Genomic DNA, 21,542 nt, shown 5'->3' on the forward strand with positions numbered 1-21,542 from the left:
CCATTACATACAAAACTGAACTATTTTAATATAGCTGAAACAGTAGTATAAGCTGTTTTGGGAGAAGGGGAAAAAAAGACGGGCTCGGGCCGGTAATTCTGATAAGCTGTCGGACACGGCCGGGCTAGGGCCTGAGCGTCTCGGGCCGCGGGTTGAGAACCACTGCTCTAAGCTAACGCCTACGTGCCTGTATTGAATATGATTACGCATCGCTCCAGTAGAGTTATTGTAAGACAATTTGACATTACACAGTTTACACAAAACTTTTCCGTTTCCTTCCAATTCAAAATAATCCAACACCTTCTCATCTTTCGCATGGTCGTTTTTGAACTCGCCGCAACTGACACGAAGAAAACGCATGTGAGGTCTGAGGTAAAAATGTAGTTTCCGCCCAGATACATTTTTAAAAAGAATGTATTATTTTTCAAACGTTTTATTTTAACTTGTTATTTAAAATGTTTTAAATGCAATGTTAAAATGACGGTAATTTGAATGATAAAATCATGTTTTTTTTTCTTTTTCTGTCATGTAATCGACTATTGTTTTCAGTGTCGACTAGTAGGAGCTGTACCGTTTAGTCGACTAGACCCGCACATCCCTAGTGTAGATACATCTACAACAATAATTAACAGTCCAAATATGCTATAGGTCTGACATACAGTGTCACCCCCTAGTGTATAGATAAGACTGATGGAGACTTACTGATAACTAATACGACATCTAATATGACATCTGATGCAAATGCATAATTATAAAGACTATAATATTACAGATCAGTTCCACAGAGTTTAAAATAAAACAAATCACTCACTGGCTAAAATGATAAAAACATGTGTATGGTGTGTAAATGTGGATTATAACAGATCTGAAGGACAGTATGTTTGTACCTGGTTTCTGGCTGGTCATGTGTCGGCTGAGGGCGGCTCTTCCTGCAGCCTGGGGGGCAGGGATTGTGGTGGGCGTGATCTTTTCTGTGGGCGGAGCTCCATGCTTGACTGTTTTTGTGGCTAATGCTGTGCTATCTGCACTGTCCATGTTTATCCTTGGTGCTGCAACACATGCAAAAGACGTTGTAAAGACCATTAACAAGACCAGAATCATGTGTTGAGGTGCAGTTTGAACCTCACCGGGGCTGATGACAGGTATGGGGACGGTCTGGACTCTGCTGAACGGACTGGACTGCATACTGAAGCCCGGCTGTATGGAGGGTGTACGGACCACCGCGGGGTGTCTCGAGACGGAGGGCATCAGCACCGGGATGGGGGCCGGCTCGTCCTCTTCCTCTGCCACTGCCAGCAAGTCCTCTGGCTCCAGAGGCTGAGACAAAGACGAGCTGGAGCTCACCTCGTCCAGATCCTCATAGAACTGAGGAGACAGGAAGGCTGACCGTGACAGGTTGGCTGAGAAACGTAGAGAGACATATGAGACAGACATATGAGACAAACATAGGGGTGTCCGGCATGTATCGTGTACAATACAATATCTCACACAGGTTGTTTTTGCAGGAAAAATAAATAAATCAAAAATATCAAAAACGTCTTGATAGTCCACTCTTTCACTGCATGATGCAGATTTAGTAGTAGAATGCAGCTAGAATGGACAAAAAATGTAGTATATTGGAGCAAAAATGCCCGTTTAAATTTTTGTCTTGTCACATGAGCGAGTATCAGTACGATTGCAAATGTGATTTTATACAACAGTTAATATTGTGAGTTACATTTTAGACAGTATTGTCTGTTTTTACTCTATGAAAACAGTTCCAAACAAAGCCAAAACTGTCCAAGTAAACATCTCAGAGTAACACACAGAAGTGTTTCGTTCCTGAATTAATCAGTGTTTTTGATTCATTTGCTTTGATCCTGAATGAATCAGCCTTTTGAACAAAACGGTTGAATGAATGATTCACCGACTAACTCATTAAGACATTGAGGCATCTTTCATAAAAAAAAAAAAATCATATTTCAATATTGTTCAATATCAAAATATTTTGAAAACATTAATCTCATAGCATTATTTACGCAACTGTAATTTCAGTGTAAATATATCCAAGCACTGTCATAGATGTCACTTCTTCAGGGCAATTTAATTTGATTGGTAACATCGTATCGGGTCTTATTTTTCTAATTGAATTTACTGATTAAAGATAAGAGTTTGACAAAAGATGACGCAAACATCTAATAAGGTTAGAATAAAATGCCTTTTAAAAAAAAAAAAAACTGTAAATCAGTTTAAGATGGCAAATGTCACCCTTTAATGAAAAAATTTCTTGTACACGAGCCATGCACAGAATATGAATAATATGAAAAGCTTGTCCATGACATGCCTAAAGCAGCCAAGAACCAGAACCAAAACCCACACAGCAAAACACTGCCTTACAGCTATCGACAAAAATCACAAAAAATATTGAGATATCAATTATTTTTTATCAATGTAACACCTCTAGATGCACAATCACATCACAAGCACAAACAGTTGATGTACCTGGAGCTGTGGAGTGAACCGGTGGGGTCTGTCGCTTTGACAGGAAGTTCCTCAGCTGAGACTGTTTGGCTGGGGTCATTTTAGCTGCACACACACACACACACACACAATGACATCAGGGAGGTCAAACGAGAACAACATCTCACTGCAGCTCATCTGTGAGTAGGGGTGCTCCGATTAATCGGCTACCGATCGCTATCGGCCGATAATCGCTTTGGGATGTTTGATCGGCGGTCTCTATAAAGGCCAGTCTCAAAAAAACGATCTCAAGCTCATGACGCGCCTGCCGTGAGAGGTTTGGCATGACATGCAGCGGCACCGCCTCAGTCTGTCCGGCACGGGTGAAATAATTATAATGCTGAAAGTGAGGTACAATTCATATTTCTTCATTAAATAACTTATAAAGTAATTTTGAAAACTTTCTGTGAGCCATAATTTCACAAACAGCGCGAGTACATCGCCGCGCGTGCCCTCTCTCTCTCTCAAAATGCGCAAATGGCTTCAAATCACATCGCGTCTGCACTATAAGCCAGCCGCACTTGACACAGGAACTGTCACAATCGAGTCACTAAAGCTTATAAATTGCATTTCTTTTTAATTCTTGCCAGTGTTTAAACCATTTAGCGCTCGCGCGCTCTCCTGGAGACTGTGCGGTCATGCACACAAAAACAAAAAAAACTAAACAAAAATGCAGTGCATGATCAAACATTTAGGTGAGATAAATATACATTTTTGAAAAATGTCTAAAAAATGCTGCCCACCACCCCTCAAATTAAAAAATCCCCTCTCACAAGAGTCACCTAAGGGGAACTATTTTTCAAAAATGAAATTCAGGCCCTGAATAAATGTCTAAAAATCTTGATTGGATCATCACTAATTCTATATGATGAAAAGAAGGCTTTAAAAAGATCAGTATCGGTGATCGTATCGGCAGATACTGCTTTCTGTGATCGACGATCAGTGATTGGCCTCAAACATCCTGATCGGAGCACCTCTATCTGTGAGCACAATCATCTCGTGTCTAATGGCATGAGCAATTCAGACTGTACTAATGAACATGAGATGATGACTGAACTGTGGTGAACACAAGCAGATCTTACATGGTGATTTGGCAGGAGCTTTAGGTGTTGTTTCCAGGCTGTCTTTCAGAAGAGCGTCCTTCAAACTCTCCAGCTCACTGTCCAGACTGTAAAACACACAGAACACGTGAATATGGATGCTTCCAGTTTCCCCCCAGGATGATGCTGCAAACACATCTGAAATCCAAGTTGTACAACATGTTTAAACATGTTATTCATGAACTGCTTCAAACTAAATCATAAACCTATGTGGCTTTTTCTGCTGTCAGATGCGCGTGATATTCAGTGCATTTGAGACATGTTTTCCTCAGTGCACAACTTACATCTTACAGTGTTATACTCATCGGCAAATATTACAAAAAAGTATTACCACTGTGAATAAATGAGTATCCTGACAGCAAGAATCATAAATAATTATCCCACCGAGTCTACATTTAACTTCACAGATGTCAATGAATGAGTGCTGGTGCACGTGTCTGATGAAGAGCCGCCCATATGTCTCGAACAATCACTGTTGATGAGAACATGCATTAAAATTATTCTTTCCCTTTCTGGAGCTCTGGTGTGCCAACTTGTTCTTGTGATTGGTTTTTGTGATTTGAGCAGCACGCTAACTGAGCTTTTTTGCCTGCTGGATGTTTGAACTTTTTGTTTCTTTTCTGGCTTATATTGCTTAACTATATCATACAATATAAACATAATTCAGATTAAGGCTCAACACACAGTGGATATAAAATCATAGCCTATTCTGTGAAAATAAATTTAAATTTGGCCTGTCAAGCAACTTAGTTTTTAATTAATTAATTACATGATGTGCCGATTAATTAATCTAATTCATTGCAAATTAATCGCAATTTAAATGCACCAAATTAATGCATCAAATCAACAGCCCTAATAATATTTATATCATCATATTAATACAAGGCCGTAACAATATCTTGAACACTGAGGAGACCTATTATTTATTTATATTTTTATTTATTTAATAAAGCATAAATAAATGGAACAGTAAATGAAATTCTAGGTCTAATTCTAGTTGGGAAGTCATTTTGAAATATGCATACATTCACTCTTATTGGCATGCCTAATACGTCGAAAATACAAAACGTTTCTTGTCTTGTTCCATTTAGTTGGGAATTACATTAATCTTGATACCATTTTTGAGAAAAATGGTGGATAACATCTCTGTCATTAAACACTTGCCTCCACTGCCCCCTGCCTCCATCTTACGCTCTGCTTCTGTGAACAGTAAACCCCGCCTACTTTGATTTGATTGGCCATGCGCTGTTAGACCGCTGAGGCAGACCAGCCTAAAAATGTAAATAAAAAAAAAAAATTCTCATCCTGACAATAAACTTAAATTAATAATTATAAAATTAATTGGGAGGCAATTTGGCCATTTCTAATTATTGGGCGGAACTTGTCCCCCTCAACGCCTATGGTGGTTACGGCCCTGAGTTATTATCATTGTTATTAACTGGGTAGTAACTGATTACATGTAATCTGGATTAGACCAGATTCCAAAAATTATGTACTTGTAATTAGATTAAATTACATTTTAAAATTCTTGTAATCAGAATACATTTACTTTTTTATTGATTACATGATTTCATATTCACTCAATAGCAATAAATTATTATAATAATTATTATTGACTCCACCTAATTCCGCTTTCGTTTTTTTTTTTAAACGATCCTTTCTATAATAGCCTACTGCTTCTATACATTCAGAAAGTCTTCCAGTTTGTAGACATTCACACAGAGATCAGTCACTAGTCAGGTGGCTACACAGCATTTGACCACTGGATTTACAAAAAGCATTTCAGGTTTAAGAAGTGTTTCAGCATTGCATCAACAACTAATGAACACATTAAATTTTTTTTTTAATTATCACTCAATAGGTTATTTAACCATGTATTAGTACATCTTTGTAAGGATTTTGTCTTTCAAAGAGATTAAAATGCACAAATTCACATCATTTCTTATTTACATGTAATGCAAGGATTCGTAAACTATGTCATTTGAACCTCTTTCATCTAATGTATATACCTGAAGTACCCATGGATGTTTTAAAATAAGTATTTTAATAATTATGTATCACATTTGCATGTTCAAAGTTCAAGGATGACATGCAGGTAAACAAATAGAATTTTTTTTAGTATAATTTATAAACATTTTTATTTTTAAAAATATATATTTTTTTTAATTTTCAAATGACTTAATTTACATTTTTATGATTTCATTTATATTTAGCTTTTCATTAAACTCACAAACCCCTTGCAGTTCCTACACGAACCCCAGTTTGGAAAACCTTGACGTAATGTAATGTTTAATGCACTTCATGTTGTTAATTACAATGAATGGAATATATTTTCTTACTCTTTGTATTTTATATCAATATGGTACAAATGACCCTTTTTAAAATCAATGTAATAACCGAGTTAGGTCAAAAGTAATCTAAAAAAGTAGTCTGATTGTATTACCTAAAATGTGCAATGTAATGGATTACTTTATTAACTACAATTTTTGTCAAGCAGATTAGATTCAGTAACAGACTACAATTCGTAAGTAATCTACCCAACTCTGATAACTGGTTATAGGCCATATTTTTCAATTTTAGTCATTATTATCAGCAAAATCCACAATCGGTTGACCATGATGCCCTGTACGGCAGACATGCACTCTCACCTCTGTCCTGAAGGGGTAGAGGGTGTCAGGCTGGTGAAGCTCCACACTGACGTCCCTCTGTAGAGCCTCAGTTTGTGCAGGTCATTCTCCAGCCGGTCAAGACGCTGCTTCTGCTGGTTGATGATATCCAGGTTATTGGCCAATGCTGCAAACAGAGCCTCTCTCTCCGGGATGATCATGTGCCTTCAGGAGCAAACACTGACACTCAGGCGTACGGACGAACAGATGTGCGCTAATAAAACACAATATCACAGCTGCTCACCTCAGCTTTTTCTTCTTCTCTAAGTGCTTCTCCCACTCCACGTCCAAAACGTCATTCACGTCTTCCATGGCAAACTTCACATACTGGTACAAGCGGCGGATTTCCTGTGGCAAAAACACACTTTCAGCACACGTTATCCTTTTAAATGATGATCTAGTTATCCGAGGTGGTGACGAGACCTTGAGCTGTTCTTCTCGCCGAGGGTCCAGTGGTTTCTTGTAGAGCAGCTGGAGGTAGTCTTTGTCTCGGTTGAGCTCGCTCTGTGCTCGTGCCTCCTCTGCTCCAGCGAAGCCCTCCAGCAGGCTGGTCTTCAGTGCACTGATGTCCCCGTGAAGAGACTGGGTTCAACAATTTGAGTCAGTCAGCCATGCATGCATTCATACATACAACTCAAAACTACGGTCACATCTATGGTTCATGATCAACCGAAACTGACTGGTGTGAAATTCTGTGTTATAAAACAACTCTTGTTTGTCTTTGGCATCATTTTGGGTTCAAAAATGTTTATATCAAGTGCTAAAATGTTTAAATAACCATTGATCATGACCATTTATAACCATTTATTTTAAAATGTGCATTAGTTTATTCATTTGGTAACACTGGAGCTGATATTTGAGTGCATTAATCCATTACAAAAAGAAAAGAAAATCATGCCTTGAGAGCACGCTTTCACTTTGTGATGTTGCCTAGAATGTAGTTAAAATAGCCACAAAATGGAATATATGGAGGCAAAAATGCCCTGTATGGGTTTGTCTTATATTTATATCATGACACAGTTTAGCAATACCACATGAGCAAAGGTGTTTTTTCCTGAATATCAGCACAATTGCAAGTGTGACAGATTTCATACAGGAGTTTAATAAACATTTAGTTTATAACATTAGACAATGTTGTTTTTGCTTAAATCTGCCAAGAAAAATGGTTTCAAACAAAGCCACAGCAGAATTCTCAGAATTCACAGCAGTGTTCTGTTAATGAATTAATCTGCATTTTTTGAACTATTCAGTTGAGTGAATTATTCAATGGCTCATTCATAAAGATGACGCCCTCATTAACACAGTGACTTACTGCCACCTACTGGTGGTTTAGTTAGTTAAAAATACACCTGAAAATCGATTTAAGAGGGGAAACATAGCCCCTTAATGGATCAATAAATTTCTGTCAATGCTGTGAACTAACTTCTGCACAGAATATGAAGATTATGAAAAAGCGCTGGAAGTCGGCTGACATAACAGGCCTAAACCAGCCAAAGCAGGCACAAAAACACACTTAAGGCCCCGATATACTTCAAACGAAGTTCTTTTTCGTTCTTCGTTTGAGGGCAAAAAGAAGTTAGAAAAGTCTAAGCGACGGTATACTGTTTTCAAACATTCCGACACCCCCGCGCTGCTGGAGGCGGGGTTGTAAACGTGTCACGCCGCCCGCGTGTACCCCCTAAACACAACAACGATGGCGGCTGTGAGAGAAGAACAGTTTAGTAAACATCTGGCAGTAGCATTGATCTATTCAATGGCAAAGAAAAAGAACAAGCGACGTAGATGGTATGTGCGTCCACTTAACGAAAACAAAGAATGATGGCGAGTTTGCCGTTTTAATTCAGCAAATGCGGCGCACAGATGAGGAAGTGCATTTTTCATACTTCAGAATGTGCGCCGCGCGGTTTGACCATCTCTTGAAAAGGGTATCGCCATATGTGAAACATGCAAAAACGCACAGGACACAGATTTCCACTACGGAAAGACTGGCCTTGACACTCCAAAAACTAGCTTGTGTGGCCACACAACAAAGTGTGGCTGAAACATTCAAGATCGGACCGTGCACAGCCCGCAAGATAGTTGCGGAGATGTGTTCTCCTGTCTGGCCTCCGTGGAATGAGAAAGTGTTTAGGAGGCAAAACGAACTCCCCCAAAAAGTTCACTTTGGTGAGCTGTTTCGAACTGCCAAAATGAACTCAAAACGAACTTCGTTTCGGCCTGATTTTGCTTGAAATTACATCATTTCAGTTCATTCTTCGATTTCGTTTGAAGTATATCGGGGCCTTTATGCAATTTTTGTTAAACACACTAAGCCATAATGTGATTTTGCTTTTAGTTAGGCTCTGCTAAATGCTTTATCAAAGCAATGGTGCAAAACACAATGTTACATACCTTTTAAGTGTAAAAGTATGATAAGTGTTACGATAAGTGTAAAAATATTTCCCACACCTTATGAAACTGTGGCGGGACATATTAGACTATGGTGGGCCACGACAATCTAGACAGTGAATGAGAAGAGCCGCTTTACCTGCTCTGAATCTGAGCTGTTCGTAACTCAGGTGTTTCATGATGTGAGGCTGTCTTTGCACAATGAATAATCTCATTGTTTGATTTGTGTTAATCTAATTTTATGTTTTCTTTATGAGGCAACTCACTTATTTCACTGGATTATCAAAAACAGACATTAAATTAATATCAAAACTTTACATTTTCTCTTTGAAATTCCTGAAAAGAAGAAAAAAAAATAAACCTCTAAAAATGGCATATCAGCCCTAGGTAGCACATGGTGATTTCTGCAGTCAGCCTGGATAAATGTGCATGTCACACCTCTGTGGCGTCTTTGATCTCCAGTGTGAAGGCGTGCAAGTTCTCAGAGTCTTTCCTCAGGTCTCTCATGTCATCTGTGCTGCCCACCCTAAAATCAGCATTTCTGCAGCGGGTCTTCAGATCGTCCAGCTCCTTCTCAAAGTGTCCGATCTAAGAGAACACAGCAGCCGTTCAGTCAACATCAATATGACAGGTAATCAGAAATGACTGTGTGAACATGTGATTATCGGACTCTACCTCCTCCAGTATTCCAGTCATGACGGGGTCCGAGTCTTTCTTCTGCTGCAGGTTTCTCTCCAGTGCTTTCACAGACATGACCTGCCACAAAACCCAAGCAAACACACTTCAGATCAGTCTGTGCAGGACTCATGAGACTGGATGTGTCTGATGCTGGTTCATCAGGTCTTCTGTGCAGTACCTGTGCAGATGGAGCTCTGGACGCAGGAGGAGCGACGGCAGCTGGTTTCGGCTGAGCTGGAGAAGCACTGCTCTGAGCGGCCCGAGACAACACTACAACACAACAAGATTTCACACCTGATCTAATGCATCTCTGATGACTGTAGGGGCCTAAAGATGTGTAGAATTATCCTAAATGTCAACATACAACAATTTACGAAATGTTCATTTCTAAAACATGAGTAACGTGCATCACCTACAGAATGTTTACAAATACCCTTTTGTGGTTCAGAAGAAATATCATGTGGAGGCAATGTTCAAAAATTTGGAATAATATATTTGCTTTATTTATTAATTGCATATATTGTGTAAAATTCCGTAATATACACTACCAGTCGAAAGTTTGGGATAATTAAGATTTTTTAACGTTTTTGAAAGAAGTCTCTTTTGCTCACCGATGCTGCAATTATGTCATCAAAAATACAGTAAAAACAGTAATATTGTAAAATATTTTAAAAAGCAAGTTTCTATGTGAATATATTTTAAAATGTAACTTATTGCTATGGATTTGAAAACCAAATCCTCCGTCTCCCATCAGTTCCTCAGTATTAGCGGCATTTTAGCCGCGCGCAGCACACACCTTCGTACTTGTGCTGACGCGGCGAGTATAAACCAGGATATACACCTGAAGCCCTCACGCTGAAAGCCTCTCTTCACGTGATCAGTGAATTCTGACTCTTGCTACAATGTGCCACGGCTCTGCAACGCACGCGCTTTGGAGCAGCGCAGACAATGCACTCGTACAAATGAGACCACATCAAATTTTAACTCGCACATTCTCAAAAAACTGTCGCAGTCTAGAGCCCTGATAATTATTACAAAGTAGTTGCTCATTTGAGCATATAATACTATGTCTTTTTGACATTTAAACATCGTTACATTTTCAACATACAACAATTTACGAAATGTTCATCTCTAAAACATGAGTAACGTGCATCACCTACAGAATGTTTACAAATACCCTTTTGTGGTTCAGAAGAAATATAATGTGGAGGCAATGTTCAAAAATTTGGAATAATATATTTGCTTTATTTATTAATTGCATATATTGTGTAAAATTCCGTAATATACACTACCAGTCGAAAGTTTGGGATAATTAAGATTTTTTAACGTTTTTGAAAGAAGTCTCTTTTGCTCACCGATGCTGCAATTATGTAATCAAAAATACAGTAAAAACAGTAATATTGTAAAATATTTTAAAAAGCAAGTTTCTATGTGAATATATTTTAAAATGTAACTTATTGCTATGGATTTGAAAACCAAATCCTCCGTCTCCCATCAGTTCCTCAGTATTAGCGGCATTTTAGCCGCGCGCAGCACACACCTTCGTACTTGTGCTGACGCGGCGAGTATAAACCAGGATATACACCTGAAGCCCTCACGCTGAAAGCCTCTCTTCACGTGATCAGTGAATTCTGACTCTTGCTACAATGTGCCACGGCTCTGCAACGCACGCGCTTTGGAGCAGCGCAGACAATGCACTCGTACAAATGAGACCACATCAAATTTTAACTCGCACATTCTCAAAAAACTGTCGCAGTCTAGAGCCCTGATAATTATTACAAAGTAGTTGCTCATTTGAGCATATAATACTATGTCTTTTTGACATTTAAACATCGTTACATTTGAACAAATGTTTGATGCTTAATTACTGGTATATGCTCTTCAGCTGGCACACGCATACGTATTCATGTCAGTTTTTGCCTTTATAAATGCCAATTTGTTCATTATTTCTGATGTAGGACAAATCAATGGAACTTAGGATTTGCGTTTTGTAAACAAGGCCCTAGGAATAAGCTAAAGGGGTGAAGGGCACGAAGTGAGCTTGTACCTGCAGGGGCAGCTTGTTTGAGTGCCGCTGTCGTTGGACCGCTGACCTCCGCTGCTGCCGGTTTGGGTGTGGAGGTCAAAGAAAACGGTTGGGCAGCAGATGTGACTGACCCCAGAGAGTCCACTCCCAGAAACCTGAAGAAAAACACGCCAAACTCTCAGCTGATCCTTCAGGATTATCCATCTAATGTAATATGAGATCACGTGCTTACCTGTCAGTGAGGTTCATCCTGATGGCAGGCGTTGCAGGCTCCGCTGGCGCTTTGGGGCCGCTGATGATGGGGGACATGGCTGGTGGACGCTGAGGAGGAGTGGCCGCCGGAGCACTGCTGACCTCCTTCGGAGCCAATGAGGAAGCAAAGGAGAAGGCAGGAGCATCGGAGGAGGGTTTGGGAGCGCTGAAGGAGAAACCTCCTGTGGCGGAGCCCAGCGAGAAGCCTGAGGAGGTGGTAGAACCCAGAGCAGGAAGAGAGAAGGAGAAACCAGTGGAGGACGCAGAGGTGGGCGGAGCCAAGGAGGTGGCAGCAGTGGCTGCTGGTGGCGGGGCTGTGAAGGATAAGGTGGCTGGAGGCAGGGCCGTGCCAGAAGATGCTGGGAAAGATTGGAAGATGGAGGATGCTGCAGAGGCGGGAGCAACAGAGGAGGACGACGACTCTGAAACGAAGTGTGTTAGAGCACAACAAAGTCACTGAACTGGTGCTGGACAGCAAACGCTGCATAAATCACTTCTAAATCATGATTTGTCTGCGCTAATCAATAATAGATTTAAAGTACTAGTGAATTAAAAATTAATTCAACTGACTTCAAAGCACATGTAGGTTTGCCTGGCACAGTAAAGGCCCGAAACACTTCAAGCGGAATTAAATGAACTGGTGTGACGTCACTTTGAACAAAACAAGGCCAAAAAAATGTGAAATTTTCCAGTGAAGTCACTCTGACTGGTCACTCTCAACACCTTGGTTAACAACTTGGTCTGTGGCAATTACGTAATAGGTAGAAAACAGATGATGTTGAAATCTTCTCTGGTTCATTTGTTCTGTTCAGACACGAGTAAAAACATGAACACACTGAAGAGCTGCTTTTATAGTAGAAATGAAAGTGTAATTCTGATTGAAAGTAATACTGACACTGTTTTTTCATGTTCAATAGTATAAAGCAGCTTGCTGTACTGAAGTAGGCCTGGGCAATTTTTCCAATTTTATTTGAATTTAATGTTTTGCAACAATTTGATTTTTTATAAATCCAGGAATTGTCATTTTGAACAGAAATATTACCAAACGTTGGAATTAGACATGTTGACATTATGCGAATGATTGTTAAGAGAAAAGAATGATCCGATTGTTTCATGTGACGCTGCAAAAGACGTGAGTGCCATGGTCAAATGCGTTTATATTGCTGCAAAGGTATCTCTAACTTTTTTGTGAAGAACAAAACATGCCGTGTGTATACTGGGGTCTTAAACAATGGCTGTGGTCTTACTGGCGGCAGGCGCTCTCTCTCCGTCCTCAGGCAGCGGGACAGCAGCCACGGTCAGCTGCTTGACCCCTGGGTTGAGGTTCAGTAGAGAGAAAGGACACAGGACTCCATCCGTAGACAGCAGCATCAGCGTTGGCGCTGGAGGCAATCTATTCTCATCAGCTGAGGATGCAAGAAAACCGTGACAACACCATGTTTACAAAACAGGGCTCATGAGTGGATGAAAAGCTAAGAATTATTTATTAGTGCAACTTTAATATAAACAAATGAGGATGAACAATTAAACAATAAAACTGAAACAGCGATATTTCGAAGTGGCTCAGTGCACAGAAAATAATGCTTTTCACAAACTCCACTTTATTTACATTCACATGATTTCCAACAATTTTGTGCTGGGACTTTTCAGCATTTCACCAATATTCAGTCGAATAAAAGCTTGAGAATTTGACAATGAATGTTTCAGCATTTGAACGTTTGAATGAACTAATTTAAGACAAATACTTGTACTGTTAGTTGGTTCTTGTAAAGCATGAACAAGTGCAAACGCCCATAAAAGTAGCTATTTCCATTAGCAGTAGAGTCTTTGTTCTTTGTGTATGGATGTGTCAGCAGCAGCAATAGGAAACATTTTCTTAGGAAAAGAAATGTCATATCACAGTTTAAACAGACATTAGAAGTTTATTAGCTCTTACACAGGTGTATGTCTTCTTGGCTGGTGTAATCGATGGCCATGCCGACAGGAAGTGTGTCCTCGCTGTTCTCTGTGACGGGAAGCTCCGCACGACTAGCGTCTTCCAGCAGCCACAGCTCCCAGTTCACCTGCACACAACATCACATCAGACCACTGTGACTAACACTTAATTTTTAGGATTTATTTTTTGGCATTTTCGACTTTATTACAATAGGAAAGATCAAAACTGACAGGAAGCGAAGTGGGAGAGAGATGGGGGTAGGATTGGGAAAGGTCCTCGAGTTGGGACTCGAACTTGTGACGCCTGTAGCGCAACAGTGCAAGGCTATCAGTGCAGACACTAACACTTATTTTACTATTACTGAGATACTAGTATAGTTTAGCTATATAAACAGCTTTTATTTTTATACTTCGTTTTCATTTTACGTTTTAGTATTTTTATGTATTTGTCGTTTTTATCGTTTTTTAAAAGTGCCTATATACTTATTCTTTAGTTCTGTTATTGTATTACTTTAACTTAAACTTAAAAAAAGGAAATAAAAAAAGAAAATTGTTGCCTTGATACCTAGCGGAAATAAAATCTGTTTAACTTTTTATTTTTATTTTAATGGTCATAATGTTGTTCCAAACCTGTACAAGTTTCTTTCAGCTGCTGAACACAGAAGATGATATTTTGAAGAATGCTGGCAACCAAATAGTTTCTGGTCCCCATTAATTTCCATAGTTATAACTTCCTTTTTTCCATTCTACAGAAGTCAATGGCTACTGTCAACTGACTGACTCCCAACATTCTTCAAAATATCTTCTTTTGTGTTTAGCAGCTGAAAGAAACTCATACAGGTTTGGAACAACTTGAGGGTTAACAAACAATGATAATTTTCCTTTTTTGGTGAACTATCCTTTTAATTATCAAGTGTTTTTTTTAATGATTTTAGGTTTAGTTAACAATAATAACCCATGTTTCTGATGTGTTTACCTTGTCCTCTTGTTTCGCGATGATGCTGACTTCAATGGCAGCGGCTGATGAAGCCAAAACCAAATCCCTACACAAGAGAAAACAGTTTCATTTGATTTATGACAACTGATGTCCCCACTGGACTAACAAAGCTCATGCAGAGCACAGGACATGCAGACGAGTCTCACCAGTCCTCGATATGGCACAGGTAGTAATGATGCTGCCTCTCGGTGCAAGTGCCGTACACAAGGTCGTTGAAGTTCAGATAGTGCTCGTCTCTCTTTTCGTCCTTTTTCTGACACACACACACATAGTTGACACATTGTTAGTAGTCGTGTCTGAAAAGTTTTACAATGTATCATTCGTTAGAATAACTCACGGGCAATGACACGACCACCAGCTCTGGAGGCGTCTCCAGAGAACCATCAGCCGCTGCATATGCCACCGCAAAGTTATACGTGCTTAACCACAAAACATCCAGCACTGCGGAGAACGAACGAACACACACACACACACATAAGCACAGACTCCAGTGCTCACATACTTACTTATGAGAGTGGAAGGCATGATTAAAGGGGTCATGAACTGCCATTTTTTTATTTTGTACTGAGGTCCACTTATAATGTTATCAAAATTATGTTATAAAGCGAGCAAATGCTTTGAGTAATGGATGTTTACCTAAGTGTTTTTCAATTCTCACACCATCACAGAGAATGATGGGATAGGGCTGCACGATTAGTTGAAATAAAACCAAAATCACAATATAGCTCAGTGCGATTATTAAATCATAAAAGATGTGAATTAATAAATATGTGCCGCAAGTCAAAAAAGCTATGAAAATAAAGAAATTAGCCATAATATAATTTTACTGTTGTACTTAATATAATATAGTAGAACATATATACAGTATAATATTCACTGTTTAATATATTTTTTATAATAATAACAGCAACAATATTCGCCAAAATGTGCAGTACTACAAACACGAACCTGCAGCAAAAAACATTTTAGATTGCAATTAGATTGTTGATTGGCCATAATGAAAGTACAGTCTCATTATGATCAATACCAAATCAGAAGCCAAAGTCTGAGCTTAAAGTTGTGGTGACACTCATCTTGTAAATATAAATCATACAGCATGACATGAAAGCATCAGTGAGGTGGATTAGCACTGACATCACATCTATACATGAACACAGTCACAGTAAGAACACAGTAAATCTGAGCCGTTCACAAAACATCCAGCACTGCGGAGAACGAACGAACACACACACACACATAAGCACAGACACCAGTGCTCACATACTTACTTATGAGAGTGGAAGGCATGATTAAAGGGGTCATGAACTGCCATTTTTTTATTTTGTACTGAGGTCCACTTATAATGTTATCAAAATTATGTTATAAAGCGAGCAAATGCTTTGAGTAATGGATGTTTACCTAAGTGTTTTTCAATTCTCACACCATCACAGAGAATGATGGGATAGGGCTGCACGATTAGTTGAAATAAAACCAAAATCACAATATAGCTCAGTGCGATTATTAAATCATAAAAGATGTGAATTAATAAATATGTGCCGCAAGTCAAAAAAGCTATGAAAATAAAGAAATTAGCCATAATATAATTTTACTGTTGTACTTAATATAATATAGTAGAACATATATACAGTATAATATTCACTGTTTAATATATTTTTTATAATAACAGCAACAATATTCGCCAAAATGTGCAGTACTACAAACACGAACCTGCAGCAAAAAACATTTTAGATTGCAATTAGATTGTTGATTGGCCATAATGAAAGTACAGTCTCATTATGATCAATACCAAATCAGAAGCCAAAGTCTGAGCTTAAAGTTGTGGTGACACTCATCTTGTAAATATAAATCATACAGCATGACATGAAAGCATCAGTGAGGTGGATTAGCACTGACATCACATCTATACATGAACACAGTCACAGTAAGAACACAGTAAATCTGAGCCGTTGTACCTTTGACGGGGTGATCCTGACTGTAGAAGCTGGGACAGGGGATCACTTTCTTGGCCTGTAAGATCTGAGACACAAACACACAGCATGACATTACACACTGGACTAAACTATAAAGTTTTAATAGTCACCCTAACTCTATGAGAGTACCAAGTCCACACCACAACTGTAACAATAACAACACAGAGGAACAATACCAGTGGAATCATTTTCAGAACGATGAATGATAAAAACATTAATCCATCCTGCTTTAAAGAGCTTGAGCATTTAAAGTGGCAGACAACAAAACTGCAGCATGTTTATAATGAACAGAACAATATTGTGTGTTAGTATTGAAGCAGTTATGGTGTGGAAATAGTTATCACGCTTGGTAAAGTGAAGATCTGAGGATCTGTCCGTCATAAACTGTCATGTACAGACGTACAGGAGTGAACTGAACCACTGTGGCATCCTCTTTCCCAGCAGACACCTGCTGCCCTTTGGGACTCCAGCAAACTACAATGAGAGAGAGAGAGAGGAACGAATCAACATGTTTAAAAATAAGGCCAAAGACACTGAAAAACCAGTGGTGGAGACATCTGGAAACTGATGACTTTATTCAAGATTAGCACTGCGAGAATAAAGACAGCACACAGTAAACACTGACCGCAGGTGATTCCCTCAGAGGCAGGAAGCCGAGCGAACACACTGACAGAGTCCTGAACATCCAGCACCATCATACTGCCATCAGACAGACACACAGCCAGACGGGACGCGTCCACTGGACTCCACTTCAGATCCTGGACCAGCATGTCTACAGCAGCCGCGGGTTTGAAAGAGGTGAAGGGACGCTTCTCCTGTCTGTCCTGCTGGAGCAAACACACACATTAACACTTTGGTATTCTTCACATTCTTGAACATCCATGAACATACTATACATTGTTTCAATTAGTGCTGTCAAATGATTAATCGCGATTAATCGCATCCAAAACCAAAGTTTATAAATACAAACACATGTATGTATACATTTAAGAAAAATATGTTGTTTATATACTACATATATTTATATATAATACAAAATATAATTATATAAATGTAAATATTTTCAATATATATATATACTGTATGTGTGTGCATTTATATAAACATAATAAATAAACACCGTACACATACATATATTATGTAAACAAAAACTTAGATTTTGGATGCGATTAATCGTTTGACAGCACTAGTAGTTTCAATAATATTAATTCTTTAAATATTCTGTATTTGACTGAACTAAACAAAAATCACCTCTAAATTAAGCATAATTTATTTCTATATAAATTAATACAAATATTAGAACACAAATGTCATTTCAAATTAATGCAGTGTTTAAGTAAAAAAAAAAAAGAAAAAAAAAAGTATTTGAATTCCAGTGGATGGAAAGCAAACTAATGCCATCTGGTGGGAGAAATAAAGGCAGTCACATGTAATGTGGTTTAACTAATAGATGCCTTCAAGTTTGAAATGAACATGGATGAAAGTGAGCCTGTGAGGGATAGACTTACATTTCTTACAGTGGCAGCATGTGCTGTATAAAGGTCCAAAATCATTCAGTTTTCACAACTGCTTTGTGAAGTTTTTGTTTACTGAAAGTCTTTTCAGGAAGACGTTTCGCCAGCTGAACAATTGGCTAAGTTACAGCACAATCCACTGAAATATCATTATATACTGAAGACACCCATTAAAATGTCATTCAGTGTAAAAAGAGTTCATATACTAAAAAATCCTGTCAGGCACATTTAGGACAAGAATCTTTACATGACACTGAAAGACTCATCTAGGGATTACAGTGCAGCCCTAAAATACTAATGGTCATTTTAAATATTTACCGATCTTTGCCACTATCCATCAAACAACTAGGTTTTACCCATTTGTCAGCAAGAAGTTTTTAATCATTTAAAATATAATCAAATTTAGTATGATCACTAATTCTTTGATATATTTTAATAAGTACAAGTCAGAATAAGTATGTTGTTTCATTTTTACATAAATATATGTTACGCTTAATGATGACTGAATATTAATTCACCCATATTTTGACATTTTATTTTTACAAAACTTATTTGAATCATTAAAGTAGACACTTTACTTGCATTTAATATGCTTTCTGCATGTATAAAATCACTCTTGTAAATTTTATTTGATGTGGACACCAAAATGGGACATTACTAGGGCTGCACGATAAATCACATGCGATATTTAACACGCATCTTGTCAGTAAAGCCGTTCTCTAATAGCGGTAAATCTCCACCACGTGCGGGCTTTCACATGGAGCAGCATTAACTACACAGAGCTGTTGTTCACTGACGAGCTGCGCAAAACATGCGCAAAATATGATCGTGGTTTTGCGCAGCTCGTCAGTGAACAACGGCTCTGTGTAGTTAATGCTGCTCAATGTGAAAGCCCGCACGTGATGGAGATTTACCACTGATTACAGAACCGGCTTTACTGATTAGATGCACATTAAATATCGCATGCGATTTATCGTGCAGCCCTAGATATTACCAACGACTTCATCATAACTGATTTGTAGACTGTATCCCAGAAAATTGCTCTGAATTTTCATATTTCCCATTCATTTCCTATGGTGGTCACTTTTGATTGTGAAGATCATACTACACTATTTGTTTTAAAATAATTTAACGTTTTTAAATCATGTCTACAATTTTTTTTCAACCAAATTCTCATACTACTAGGGCTGGGTATCGTTCAAAAATTGTCGATATCGATACCGATACCTTGACTTCGACACCGGTTCCTGAACGACACTTTTTTCGATACCAATTTTATGAAATCAATTTGAACAAGATTACATTATCAAAAAAAAACAAAAAAACTTTGGTTTTATTTTTCAGCTTGTTGATGTTTATACAAACTCAAAGACTCATCTCCTGAGCCACTGCACAAAGGAACAAAATGTAACCAACACAAAAAATCAGTGCAAATAGTTTTAATAAAGCTCACGAAATTTGGTACCGAACGATGAGACGATATTTACCATTGATATTCGATGGTATCGAGGCATTTCAGTTGGTGCCTAAAAAGTATCGAACTCGATACCCAGCCCTACATACTACCCTGTTGAAAAAAAAGAAATAAAAATCTTTTGGTCCAAAATGAAGTATAATAGCTTTAAGTCTGCATCATTGCTTCTGTTATTTTTGTGTTTATTTCTTTGAAGCTGCTTTAGAAATAAATGTGACTTGACTTTATTATGAACTAAAGTACGCCACATCATTCCACTGCTTCTGCTGCAGATATGCATGTAGACTTCAAGATCTAAAACAAACTAAACATGAGGAGCTGCTTGAAGAGGAAACAAATGAAATAAGATTTGAAGTAGTTTTAGGAGAGTTGAATGACCTTGTTGAGGAAAGTGCGGACGTCGTAGAAGTCCAGCGTGAGCTCAGCGGTGTCCCCCGTCCCGCACACAGACAGCGTGAGCTCATCGCTGCTCAGAGCCATGTGATGCATCGCCACACCGACGGTCACCATGACAGCGCAGGAGCACTCCACTGATGAGACACACATGAGGCACACGTGAGTCTGAGCTCAGTCACAGCAGAACGGAGTAGCGTTCACGTGAGCGTTCATACCTGTGTCATTGGGGTTTCCCTCCAGACGGCCAGCTGCAATCACATCTCTCGTCCAGAACACTTTCAACGTCTTGTCTTTGCCAACGAAAGTCAGGCCATATTTGTTGGAGATGGCGAGGAGACTGGAGCGCTCCTTAGGAAGATCCGCAGACGACTCGAACACACGGATCTTCTTCATCTGACGGAACTGAAAGTCCTGAGGAGCACAGAAGTGCACATCTATATATGTCAGTGCCTATTACTGCTGTGCAATAACAGGCTTTCTGCAGGTTTATGAAGGTACATTTAAGGCCTTTTTAAATAAAGTAAAGAAAATTAAAGCAGCAAATTGAATGGAACACAATATGTAAATATGGTGTGAATGTCTGGTTTAAAAGAAAGACCATTTGCAAGAGGCTCTGGATTACAGGTAATACTGCCGTAAATAATGTTTCTTGCACAGAGCGATAGTTTCACTTCAAGACCTCAATATATCGTCAGGAGCCGTGGGTATTCATTTTGTGTTGCCTGACATGCTGCTTTGACTCTCAAAGTGGCAGTAGCCATTGATTTGCATTATATGAATCACCAAGGACCACGATTTCAGCTAAAAATCTTCTTTAATGTTCTACTGAAAAAAAAAAAAAAACTTTCCTACTTCTTGGATGGCCTGAGGGTGAGTATATTAACATTTAGTATATTAACAAATTTAAATTTTTGGGTGAACTGTCACTTTAATTCAAAGGGAAAACAGGTTTTTATTCCCCATTGAAAGATATTTGAATTAGAAGACAAGTCAAAAATACTGAGGAAGATATTAATTTTTGGAGTGTATGTAACATTTAATGCCAGACTTTCTGCTCTGATTTAAGAACTTTTTAGTTTTTTTGTGGACCTTAAGAAGACGTCAATAACACAAATACAATTGTACGGATGACAGTGAAGTCATAAGCACAACATGTAATACAAATAAAATCTTTGGTTTATGGTACTGAAAATACACAAACAATTGATTCAGGTTCGTCCAAAAAAAAAAAAAAAAAACGCTTTCACATTCATTTCACAGCAAGAGTGACATTAAATCTAAAAGAAGTCTGTGCTGATCTGACTTGTTTAAAATCCCAAACACCCCAAAACGGAGACAAATATGAACAAATAATGTGTAGAGAATCTGATGGGAAACTATATTTGGCTCCATTATACTGTCAAGCTGAGACTCGTATGAAGTAATTAACAGACATATATGACACTTAATAACCTCCAGCATGTGTTTATGTTATTAGTTCGTGTGCTAAACTCATAAAGTTCTAATATAAGTTACCTGCATATTTAATCATTTAATGCGGACTAGAACTATTTTACAAAAGTGAAACTAAGTTACACCAATTCATAAGAATAAGAAACTAAACACAGGCACAAGCCACATGAACTCATACTGCCATAAACATACATC

At 38.5% G+C, this 21,542-nt stretch overlaps 1 protein-coding gene across 1 annotated transcript in view; it reads right to left on the reverse strand.

Annotated features, from left to right (window-relative positions):
* Positions 1-21,542, reverse strand: part of LOC107705012 (nuclear pore complex protein Nup214-like) — a 61,700-nt gene that overhangs the window by 39,567 nt on the left and 591 nt on the right. Inside the window, exons 2-23 of the mRNA XM_016508129.1 lie at positions 20,111-20,306; positions 19,878-20,029; positions 17,137-17,335; positions 16,915-16,985; positions 16,494-16,557; positions 14,879-14,982; positions 14,688-14,794; positions 14,521-14,587; positions 13,546-13,672; positions 12,857-13,015; positions 11,590-12,031; positions 11,379-11,512; positions 9,510-9,601; positions 9,329-9,409; positions 9,092-9,241; positions 6,689-6,847; positions 6,510-6,613; positions 6,248-6,430; positions 3,582-3,667; positions 2,482-2,565; positions 1,128-1,400; positions 888-1,049 (exon numbers count right to left, since the gene is read on the reverse strand). Of these exons, the coding sequence (XP_016363615.1) occupies positions 888-1,049; positions 1,128-1,400; positions 2,482-2,565; positions 3,582-3,667; positions 6,248-6,430; positions 6,510-6,613; positions 6,689-6,847; positions 9,092-9,241; positions 9,329-9,409; positions 9,510-9,601; positions 11,379-11,512; positions 11,590-12,031; positions 12,857-13,015; positions 13,546-13,672; positions 14,521-14,587; positions 14,688-14,794; positions 14,879-14,982; positions 16,494-16,557; positions 16,915-16,985; positions 17,137-17,335; positions 19,878-20,029; positions 20,111-20,306 (3,196 nt within the window). The remainder of the gene's footprint in view (positions 1-887; positions 1,050-1,127; positions 1,401-2,481; positions 2,566-3,581; positions 3,668-6,247; positions 6,431-6,509; positions 6,614-6,688; positions 6,848-9,091; positions 9,242-9,328; positions 9,410-9,509; positions 9,602-11,378; positions 11,513-11,589; positions 12,032-12,856; positions 13,016-13,545; positions 13,673-14,520; positions 14,588-14,687; positions 14,795-14,878; positions 14,983-16,493; positions 16,558-16,914; positions 16,986-17,136; positions 17,336-19,877; positions 20,030-20,110; positions 20,307-21,542) is intronic.

This window comes from Sinocyclocheilus anshuiensis, unplaced genomic scaffold (genome assembly GCF_001515605.1).
Source record: "Sinocyclocheilus anshuiensis isolate Anshui unplaced genomic scaffold, SAMN03320099.WGS_v1.1 scaffold117, whole genome shotgun sequence".
NCBI classification, from domain to species: Eukaryota; Metazoa; Chordata; class Actinopteri; order Cypriniformes; family Cyprinidae; genus Sinocyclocheilus; species Sinocyclocheilus anshuiensis.